The 12,103-nt window shown below is 34.3% G+C and overlaps 1 protein-coding gene across 1 annotated transcript in view; it reads right to left on the bottom strand.

Annotated features, from left to right (window-relative positions):
- Window positions 1-12,103, bottom strand: part of Lrp4 (LDL receptor related protein 4) — a 129,622-nt gene that overhangs the window by 60,818 nt on the left and 56,701 nt on the right. The window contains exons 6-8 of the mRNA XM_072520329.1: window positions 10,414-10,543; window positions 2,657-2,763; window positions 121-280 (exon numbers count right to left, since the gene is read on the bottom strand). Of these exons, the coding sequence (XP_072376430.1) occupies window positions 121-280; window positions 2,657-2,763; window positions 10,414-10,543 (397 nt within the window). The remainder of the gene's footprint in view (window positions 1-120; window positions 281-2,656; window positions 2,764-10,413; window positions 10,544-12,103) is intronic.

Genomic DNA, 12,103 nt, shown 5'->3' on the forward strand with positions numbered 1-12,103 from the left:
TAAAATTCAATAAAAAGAATGAGAAAAAAAATTTAATTTTCTTGTTTTATCGCAAAAAAATATATTTTTATAATTTTGACCTAAAAATTTAAATTTATAAATAAAATTTTCTTAACTTACTTGAACTCTCCTGACACACACGATCCAGGTGTCTTCGGACAATCATCTTCATCGCTCCAATCATCACAATCATCATCACCATCACATTTAAACTCAAGTTTAATGCATTTGTGGGTGGTACATTGGAATTCTCCTTCCGTACAATAGGGGGGAACAATATCTAAAAAATTAAAGCAATAATATAAACAGTGTTCAATGCTATCTTATAAAAAAATTTATCATCATCAGTTGGCGCTACAGCCCTTTGTGAGCCCTGGCCTGCCTCAAAACATTCTAAAATCCTTCCCTGTCAAGTGTCTGTCTTCTTCATCCGCTTAATCCAATCTCACTTAAATTGTCCTGCACGTCGTCCAGTAGATCGCTCCTTCTTCTACTTCCGACGGGCCTATTTAGCAATGTTATTTTAGAAGGCTCACTTTCATCCATCCGCATAATGTGGCTCACTCATCTTAGGCGGTTTACTTTGATGGTTTTTATGATATCTGCATCATCAAAAAGTCTATAGGATTCGAAATTATATCGTTTTCTCCAGAGACCCTATTCGTTGACTCCGCCATATATGGTCCTAAATACTTTTGTTTCAAAGATTCGTAGTAACTCTTTATCTCGAGTCGTCATTGCCCATATTTTCGATCCGTAGGTGAGCACTAGGGGTATTATTGGTTTATAAAGTTTGCACTCTGTTGGTTTTGACATATTTTTCGTTCTTATTTGAGGACCTAGGCCCAAATAACAGCGGTTAGCCACGCATATTCTTTTTGTTTTTTTTTTCTTTTAATGTGTTGTTCTTGCCGTCAACCAGTAACCCTAAGTAGCAGAACCTTTCCACTGTTTCTATAGTTTCGTGTTGCACCTCTAAGTTATTTTGTTGCATTCTTGATAAAGGCGGCATATATTTAGTTTTCTTGGAGTTAATCAGAAGTCCGATATTTTCTGCAGCGTTTTTAATACGTGTGAAAGTCTTTAACTATTAGTCTTTTATTAGAATCTGATATATCTGAAGCTATCCTGAGACAAAATTGATTAGCATTTAAAGAAATGTGCTGGAATATAACAGTGCTAACAAACACATGTTATAACAGTATTAACAAACACTGTTATAACATTGTGATAATTATCATTATTAACAAACTCACCTAACCGATTAGGTGAACAAAATACCTAACATGCTATAAACAACTTAAAATCTGGCAGAGTCCCTGGGCCAGATAAAGTACACATTGGGCTAATTAAACTTGAATTTTAAAAGGACACTTTTAAAGGTTGTACATGCAAGAATATTTAAAAGTATGAAGCGAATATGAGTAATAGACTAATAATTTGGCTTTCGCAATGGCTTCGGAACAGTAGAAGCTCTATATAGTTTCACAACTCTTCTCAAAAATATCGAGACCAAAAAAAAGATCTTTTCGACGCATTTATAGAATATGAGAAAGCTTTCGACAAAGTTAAACATAACATTCTCATGAAATGTCTAAAGCGAAAAGGACTTGACAAAAATGATATTAAAATATTGAGAAATCTCTATAGTAACTAACAGGCTGTGGTAACATTAGATAGAAATACTACGGATGCACAACAGATAAGTAGACGAATGAGACAAGGCTGTGTACTTTCACCACTACCATTTAATATATATTCCAAATAGTTATTATTACAAGCACTAGAAAACTGTACAGAAAGGATAAAGATAAATGGTAAACATGTAAATAACATTCGTTATGCCGACGATACGGCCATTATCACTGAAAGTAAAAAAGACCTGCAGACGCTGCTAAACACAATTTGTGATACTTATGAATACCTTGGTTTAACAATAAACATAAGGGAAACAAAAATCATGGTTTACAGTAAGAGGGATAATGTTATAATGAGGATAAAAATAAAGATAATAAATAATTCGACTAAATGAAATACTTAGGAGTCTGGATTACTGAATATTTAAATCCGAAATCAGAAATTCCATTAAGAATAGAGCAATTAAGAGCAACCTTTTTGAAGATGTGGAAATGTTTGAGTAACCAAAGACTCAATCTGCAAATCCAATATCGGATGGTGAAATGTTATATCCACTCTATTCTATGGTGCCGAAACTTGGACTGTTAATGTTGACTAAGTGAGAAAGCTGGAAGCTTTTGAAATGTGGCTTTTTAGGAAAATTTTGAAAATACCATGGACCCATCATATTACGAACGAAATGGTGTTGCATAGAATGGGAAGAGACAAAGAATTTTTGACCACCAATAAAAGTAAAAAGAGACCATATTTGGGGCAATACTTGGAAAAAAAGTTCTGGTAGATGACAAATATCCTGGCTGAAAACATTCGCGACTAGACCGGGTTAAACAGACAGAAGCTTTTAAGAAAAGCATAAGATAGAGACGATTTTTCAATGGTTGTAGCCAACCTTTAGTAATGTAGTCGGCATTATGATAAAAAGAAGAGGAATAAGTAAATACTGGTTAAATACAATAAAAGTAGCTAGAAAATAGTTTAGTATAAACAAAAATATAGTTCAAAAGTATATTAAACTTACCACAGTCACTTTCGTCAGAGCCATCAGTGCAGTCTATGTGTCTATCACATTTCCAGCTCATGGAAATGCAAGTTGTATCTGAGCATTCAAATTCATTTTCTTCACATCTAAAATAAAAGATAAAGATTAGAAGATTGCTAAATCGTATTGTTTTAGAACTGAGCAAAAACTGATAAATTTAATAGTTTTTTGATACTTAAAAAGCTTATTATTTATAATTATATAGTAATTACTTTAAAATGCCACAAGAAAATAGGTTCAGAACACTATTTAATAAATTTCATTATATTTAGTAAACTCTCGTTGATTTTCTTGTTGATCTGCGTTTATTTTCTTTATTCATTTTATAAGGTTTTCACAACATTTACAGAGGAGCCCGCCTATACATCTTCAAGTTTTTGCCGACGAGGTTCCTTCCCTAGACGAAGAGCTGGTAGACAGTTTGAATAGGATGTATTTTACATTTAAGTTGTTTTTAATTTATTACTCAATAAATATATAATAAATAATATAGAAAATTTTATCGTGCCTTAAATTTAGCTGGTTTGATAATTTTATTTTCCTAATTTCTGAGACAAATATATTTAAGATAAATAGAGATTTGAATGAATTAATAATGTAGTTCATCATCATCATTGGTGCTACAGCCCTATAAAAGAGCCTCGACCTTCCCAAGTCTATTACGCCAGTCAGTTCCATCCATTGCCAACTGTTGCCAGTTTGCTGCTCCTATTTGTCTACCATCCTCATCTACACCATCCCTCCATCTGAGTTTTGGTCTACCCCTACTTCTACTTCCCACAGGTTGTGACATAAGGATTCTTCTAGGAGGGTTGTTCTGCTGTGATCTTGCCAGATGTCTTGCCCATCTTAGTCTTCCTATTTTTATAAACGATACTACGTCTTTACCACCAAATATATGTTTATATCTGTGATATATCTCGTAGTTGTACCTCCTTCTCCAAACACCATTTTCACAGATGCCGCCAAATATTCTTCTCAGGATCCTTCGTTCAAATATAAGCAGGAGATTTTCATCTGCCTTGGAAATGGTCCATGTCTCCGACCCATATGTCAACACTGGTTGTATAAGGGTTTTGTATATGGTTATTTTTGTTTTTTGGTTTAAGGTTCTGCTTCTCATATATCTACTTAGTCCAAAATAGCATTTGTTTGCTAGGATTATTCTTCGCTTGATTTCTTCCGTCATGACGTTCTCCTTGGTGATCAGGGAGCCTAAGTATGTGAATTTGTCCACCACTTCAAAGGTAGAATTATCAACCATGAATTGGTGGCCGATGTTTCTGGCTCTATTGTTGGGTATTGATGCCATTATCTTAGTTTTATTTTCATTTACTTGCAGGCCCATATTTTTTGAAGCGTTTGACAAGGTGGTATACATTTCTTCTAGCTTGCGTGTTGTGCGGGCAACTAGATCAACATCATCTGCATATGCCAAAATTTGGGATGATTTATTAAAAATGTTTCCTCTGCTGTCTATTTGGGCATCCCTGACCGCCTTTTCCAAAGCTATGTTGAAAAGGAGACACGCCAGCGCATCTCTGTGATTGTTCGCCCTGTATTTCGACTTTGCAAACAACTTTACGCATTGTAGCCTTAACCAATCTTATCAGTTTATCGGGGATGTGGAATTCATTCATGGCTTCATACAATTTATTTCTTAGGACACTATCATAGGCCGATTTAAAATCTACGAAAAGATGGTATGTGTCGATATTGAATTCATTGGTTTTTTTCAGTATTTGCCTTAGCACAAAGATCTGGTCTAGTGTTGATCGACTAGGCCTAAAACCACTTTGATATTCGCCAAGAAGTTCCTCTGAATATTCACTTATGCGACCATATAAAATACTCGAAAATATTTTGTATGCTGTATTAAGGAGGGTTATTCCCCTATAGTTTCTACATTCCAATTCATCGCCCTTTTTGTGTAGCGGGAAAACGAGCCCAATACACCACTCTTCTGGGATTTGTTCCTCATTCCCCAGGCTCTCAGTATGATTTTATATATATGATTAGTCAGAGTAGCACCTCCACATTTAATAAGTTCCGCGGGTATACCATCACTTCCTGGAGATTTATTATTTTTTAGGTGTTTTATTGCATCCCGTACTTCCGTTTGCTAATAATGTAGTTATTTATTTGTAAAAAGCATACTTAAGTACGCTTCTACACATATGTAACTACATTCCTTGTATCGGCTAATTTTAAGTAACCTTTCCGGAGACCTGCAAACGATGAACAGCAAATTTTGGTGCTCGAAACAGGTAGTTTAAGGTATAGTAAACTGATAGTGAGTAAGTCTAATATTTATTCCTTTGGTCTAATTGAAATAGACTTACATGTGTGAGTCTATTTTATCACAACCCCTTTATCATTTTATTATATAGTAAAACCTTCAATAGCGTCCACCCTCGGTGAATCAAAAGTTGGTCGCTAAAGAAAAGTCGTCGTATAAGACAAAACATAAATCTGGCCTTAGCAAAGCATATTTTTATTGTTATCGGCGACAAAGTAGGCCAAGTCACTTTAACCTATATTAACTCATTATGTAATACGCGAGACACTGCTGTATATTTCGCCATCTACGCGTCTGAAAAAAAGTAAACATCAGTTGTTTTCCCAATTTAGGTTACAGAGTAGATGTTAGAAGGTAACTGTTTATCATTAAATTAGAAATTTATAAGCGCTTGGCGGTAAAGAGTGATTAGTTTTGTGCTAAGTTTTTTTAAGTCGTATTATAGTTCACCAGTTGAATTTTAGGAGAATTTGTAGGACTTTTCGACTTAAAATATTTTGTGGTGTTTAACTAGTAAGGCTTCTAAATATCAAATAGTGATATAGATAGTATTGAAATTTATACTGGTGAGTCTTTTGAAGGTCTTTGATTCGTGAGTATGATACGCTAGACAATCGTGGTAACCAATCAATATTGTTTCTGTTTTAGAAAAAATGACGAAAAATATGATCCTAATAATCCCAAAGATGCAGGAGAATTGTTAAAAATATACGAGAGTATAGAAGATGACGATACTTTGGCTCAGGAAATTGACCAATGTAACGAAATTCAACTCACGTTGCATTATCCAAATGACGGAACTGATTCTGACAGAGATGATGCCGGAAGTGATGAGGAAGATCAGTTTTATTACACTTTTTAAAGTATTGGCCGAGGTATACTATCTCAAAGCATGGATATTACAGCTGTTTCTCGAAAAAATACAGCAATTGAGAAAACAGTGCTGTCAACACAACTGTGACTGAAACTCACGAATCAGGTAACAAAAGAAAAAGGGATGTTGCAGAAATTTCACAAGATTCTGAAAACAGAAAAAAATCTATGAAATAAATCGATCGTAAGTGGGAAGAAAAAACACTGGAAAAATGAGCCAATAATGATATTTTCAAAAACAATATGGAACCTATATACTAAATGAATGGAAACAACAAAATTTGAAGCCAATCGATATGTTTAAATTATTTTTTGATGAAAAATGCATGGACTGTCTTTGTAAAGAACCGGTAAAGTACCCTTTGTTTTTGTTCGTTGGTGATTTATATAAATACTTTGGCTTCCTTATTCTCTCTGGATACCACCCGTTGCCTTCTAGGAGAATGTATTGGGAATGTCGAGGGGACTCTCACTCACATCTAGTTAGTAATACTCTAAGTCGAAACAGATTTGAACAGATTCATAAATTTTTACACTTTAACGATAATACGTTGTAGCAACAAATCAATTAGGCGTTCAAAGTTTAACCCCTAATTGACCATCTAAATGAACGTTTTTATCATTACCTGCAGCCAGTGAACGGAAGTTTCTCAGTGGACGAAGTCGTGGAGCCGTATTATGGACATCATTCAATGTAGCAGTTTATTCGAGGAAAACTCACTCTATATAAATTCTGGTGCGTTGCGACCAATAGAAGTTACCTTGTAAAATTTTATCTATATACTGGAAGTGGAAATAAATTATAGTGTAACTTGTTAGGAAGTTCCGTAACCGAAAGACGTTATCTATAAACCATAAGAATCTATTATCTATATTGATAATTTTATTACATCTATACCTTTACTGTCATGGTTGAGAGATCAAAAGATACTCTGTATCAGTACAATTAGTAAAGACAGGATTGAAAGAGCCCCACTCAAAGAAATAAAAAACAAATTCGTTAAACTTCCCACGCTCTACATAGCAAAGAACATCAGCTCACTCTTGTTCGCTGGAATGACAATAATGAAATTAATCAACTCCAGAAATATTTACTATAAGAAACTGTAAGAGATGGTCCATAAAATACAGAAATATTATAGCGGTCCCTCCACCAAATGTTGTGCAAATGTATAACAAGGGAATGGGTTGACTTATTCGGTAAGCTAAGTGGTTTATATAGGACTCGAATTCGAACTAAAAAATGGTATTGGGCGGTATTTAGATTTTGATTGAATGGGGCAATAGTCAACATTTGGCTTTTTTATCGCAACTTTGAGGCAATTTCTTTATTAGAATTTTACAAGCGAGTTGTGGAGGCCTTGCTGACAGCTCCAGATATTCCAATGAGACGTGGAGTACGTCCAAAATCTTCAAAACTTATTGCTGACGAAATTCGTTTGAATAATGTGGGTCATTTGGTAGACAAAATTGAAAAAACAACGAAGGTGCGGCAAATGTGGCAAGTGTACCAAATATCGATGCATTAAATGTAATATAGGATTTCATCCCGAGCAACGTTTTGTCAAATATCACACGTTGTAAAAATTTGAAAATAAATGTTTTATGAAATATTGTGTCCTTCATTGTCCAGCGTATGATATATCATACGTCAAAAAAAAGTCAGTTACAAAGAAAAAAAAAGTAAAACAACCTCTCTCTATTTCATTCTGAAGTTTTGATTTCGTTTTGATAAAAATTTAATTTTGGGCATTAATGGGCTAAGGCATTGGTTATTGCAATGATTTTCTCTATTTCTTGAAAAGTACAATTACTGTCTATATAATTTAAAAGCCTCTTAATAAAGTAGCTCCTATAGATCATTTTAAATTTTTGGATAAAACCTTGGCTCAAGGTTTGGCAATGTGACGTAGTATTGGGTGGAAGAAAAATAAGTTTAACGGCGCAATCTTAAAGTAAGATCTAGTATTAGCCACAAACAATCCCACTTTTCTATTCATGTCTACAATACTATTTCATATTCATGTCAAATTTGTTGAGCCATATCATCACAATGTCTGCTGTCACCAATCTCTATTTGTTGGACACCCATTAAAGAGGCAACTTATCGATGTGTGCCCCCTTAAAACCTTATAAGTATTCTTTTTACCTGCCGTATTTGCACAGAACAAAATTGTAATTCGATGTTTTGCAACTTTTCTTCCAGGACACTTGTCATTTTTGAATGCATATGTTCTTTTTGGCAATGCACAATAGTCGAAACCCGTCTCGTCTGCATTAAATACATATTTTGGTTCATAATCCTTTAAAATAGCAAACAGCTTTTCGTTACAAGATCTCACGTTTTCGACATTAACATCAGCGGATTCGCCACATATATCTTGAAAGTAATATCGTGTCGACGACGAAATCTTTCTAACCAACCATTTAATGCTTCAAAGTTACTCAGTCCTAAGCATTGAACTCCAAGTGCTTTAGCTTGAATTATATGCCCAGATATTGGCAAATTCATGTTTCTATCCTTATAAAATCCCCCACCTGCTATTTAATTTGCACTGGAATATGCGGTAAGGAAAGCTCAACTACAACTGACAAACGGATTTGCCTCCCAAGGATCAAAAATACTATTGGAGTTTGCGGATGACGTGGACACAATTGAACAATCCACCAGAGATCCAAAAGAAGTTTTCACCCTATTCGAAAACGGAGCCAAGGAAGTTTGTCTGAAATTCAACGAGGACAACACCAAGTACATGGTGGTTACGAAGAACCTAAGACCAAGGGTTAGACAAACCGTAACAATCAATGAATACAACTTTGAAGTTGTCAAAGAATTGAAGTACCTGGGAGCGATCATAACATCTGAAAATAAATATGAAAAGGACGTGGCAGCCAGGTTCATGGCACTAAACAGGGCATTCTTCTTCTTCAAGTGCCCTCTTCGCTACGGAGTTTGGTAATCATCATTGCTATTCGTATCTTTGAAGCTGTTGCTCAAAACAGGGCATATTACTCATTATTGACCGTACTTAAATCAAAAATACTCTCAATACCAGCAAAAATAAGATTGTACAAGACAATAATTCGTCCCACAATAACGTATGGAAGCGAGACATGGACTCTGAACCAGCGGGAAACGACAAAATTACTGGTACTGGAAAGAAAGATACTGCGGGTTATCTATGGGCCTTGCAGAGAAGAGACAACAGGAGAATGGAGAAGAAGACACAAGATGAACTCCACAATGTATATGGAGATGAAAACATAGTACGCTACATTAAAGCAAACCGAAGAAGATGGGCGGGTCACGTACTAAGATCGAGTGACGAAAGACTCCTGAACGCCACATTCTGGGAAAGTCCCGATGGCAGAAGGTCAGTTGGTCGCTCAAGAAAGAGATGGAAGGACGCAGTAGCCAGTGATCTACGCAAATACAGCGGAATACAGCAATGAATAATAGCTGCTCAGGACCGACAACAATGGAGGCAAATAGTAAACGCGGCCAAGACTCACATAGAGTTGTAAAGCCAAATGATGATGATAATCCTTATAAAACCAATTGAACATAGTTTAATCCACAGTACGTCCCTCGGTTTTAGGAAATTTTCTTTTTTGCTCAGCTTTACCACCTTCTTAAAACAAAGTTCTGACCTCTTCTTTATTCTGTAGCAGTAAGCTTACTTGAGTCTTGCCTACTTTCAATTTTTCGGCCAACTTCCTTGTACTAATGCCAATTTTTTCACTTTCGTTAATTATATTTATTTTTTCGATGATAGAGAGGCGTTACCTTTTTCCCACCATACTCGTTAGTTTCAAAACAACACTAATACCACGGGAAAAAAACATTGTTGACTATTTCGCACCAAACAGAAAAATCAATAAGCAGAAGGCAACACTAATTAACACATATAGGTTTAAAATCTAACTAAATGTTAAAACCAGATCCTAAAAGTTTAAAAAATAAATTTTATGGATCCGCCGAGAGAATGGTCGAGTTTTATTGCTCTTGTTACGATAAATATGACTCATATTTAACCTGTAAACATTTTATTATTCTAACGACTATTTTTCTAGTAGGTTCTTTGGTCCGCTATAAAACCGGTCTTCTTTGCGTGCCATTCGAGAAAGGTCAACATCCAGTGGAGGGGACTCCAGACTAACGGCTGTTTTATAGAGGAATTTTCATTGTGTGAGTTAGTCGGAATAATGGTATCGAGTCGTCGAATTGGAACGTGGAAATAAATTAGTGAAAATAAATATTGTAAATAAATAATATAAATTAAAGTAGTTGTGATAAGTGTAAGAATATTGTATATATAAATTAAATAAAGACTTTAATAAACTAAGTAGAATATTTTAATAATAAATAAAGTTAGTAAATTAGACTAATAAACTCAGTTCACTCTTATTGAGGGTTATTTATCATTGACGAGTACTAGGAAATTCCGGTGATGGATACCCGTAGTTGTTTAAGAGAATTGTCATTAGCATTTGTCAATTAGCATTGAACGAGTATCTCTTATATATAACATCAATACCATGTTAAATTATAAAATAAACTTACCCCATTATGGTACAATTTAGTTCATCTGAAAAGTCTTTGCAGTCGTTGTCGTTATCACAAGTCCATAATTTTGGAATACATAGTCCGTTCTCACACTGAAACTGATCCATGGTGCAATTGATCTTAAACCCTATAAATTAAATAAATAAAAGTATTGGGTAAATAAAAGTAAATGTTAACATGTTAATGGTCCAAAAAATTCTTGGCCTGATAGTGAAATCGACAACTTATGCTTTAAACAAAGATCTTTTTTAACATACTCTACTCTTGTATCAATACATTTTATCCACTTTATTCCAGTATTGTTATTCTTTACTTTACTCATTTCCAAAATTCTTTTGAACTCACATGCATGTGTCTAGTCAAAGTCAACAAGGATTTTTTTCTTTTTTAAACAGATCATTTTTTAAATAACGCTTGCATCCAGTTTCATTAAAAGTTAATAATAAAATTATCTATTTATGTTTTCACTTTTTTAAGATATTCCAGCATAGCAAAATTTACAGTTTTACCTCTTTAGTCCGAAAAACCGATGCCAGGACTGAAAAATTGGCTTTTATCGTTCGGTTAAACTACTATTTGATTCTGAATGTATAGTATTGAATCCAGTGTAAACTTATTGATTCTAAAAGTCCCTTTTGTTTATCTTAAATACAGAAACATTTTGGATATGATAAATTTTCAAAATTGAAATTTCTAATGTAAAATTTGACGTACCTTCTTGTGATATGTTTAGACAGTTTAGAGTATTAGCAATTTTGACACACCTTTTTAAGTCAATCTTCCAAAACAACATCATTTACTTTGTCTAAGATTTCCGGTGTGGACTACTTACGTAGCTGAGATCGATAACTTTACTTGACCTCCAAAGCACGGTGGAGGCTTAATTAAATTAGAAATTAAAAAAATATCTGGTGTCTGACGGGATCTAACCTGAGTATTCGGGTTTGGAAAGACAGTACCTAGTTTCTGCGCTATGGCTGCCGTACCATACGTATTTTCAAATTATATCTAATAAATAATATAATACTTTGTAATACATACAATAGATTTTGGTTGGTGCTTCTTAATATCTGTTTGCGAATAATTAATGTCCGTTCTTAATATCCGTTTGCGAATAATTGTATTACTAAATAAATATAGATGGTTGCGTTTCGATTCAATTTGAGTCTCTCAACATTTTCCTATTTTTCCTATATTTCTAATTTCCATGCTCCTTAAGTCTTCTTTTACTTGTTGTCTCTATCTCAGGTTAGGTCTGCCTCTATTTCTTTTACCTGGTGGTATCCATTTCGTTATAACTCTTACGGATTGCTCTTCTCTCTTCTCATTATGTGGCCATACCATCTAATTCTTTTATTGCTCTAACTATGTTCTCTTGACCCATCCTTTCTTGTATTTCGTAATTCATCCATTCTCTTGCATCCTCTTCGTTTTTCCTCTTTGGTCCCAGTATTTTTCTGATAATCTTCCTCTCAAAAACTTGCAATTTTGTGTTCTTTCAAACTTTCATTTTTTTATTTCTATTTCTATAAAACGCTGTATTTCCCCTTGAAGTCGTTTTTTTATAACTACACTTTCATTTCTTATGTTGTCTAGTACCCCCAAATATTTGAATGTTTCAACCTCTTCGAAACTGTGTGCATCTATTGTCAGTTCTGTCATTTGTGTCTTTTTTCTTGCGTTCGTT

This window comes from Diabrotica undecimpunctata, chromosome 1 (genome assembly GCF_040954645.1).
Source record: "Diabrotica undecimpunctata isolate CICGRU chromosome 1, icDiaUnde3, whole genome shotgun sequence".
NCBI classification, from domain to species: Eukaryota; Metazoa; Arthropoda; class Insecta; order Coleoptera; family Chrysomelidae; genus Diabrotica; species Diabrotica undecimpunctata.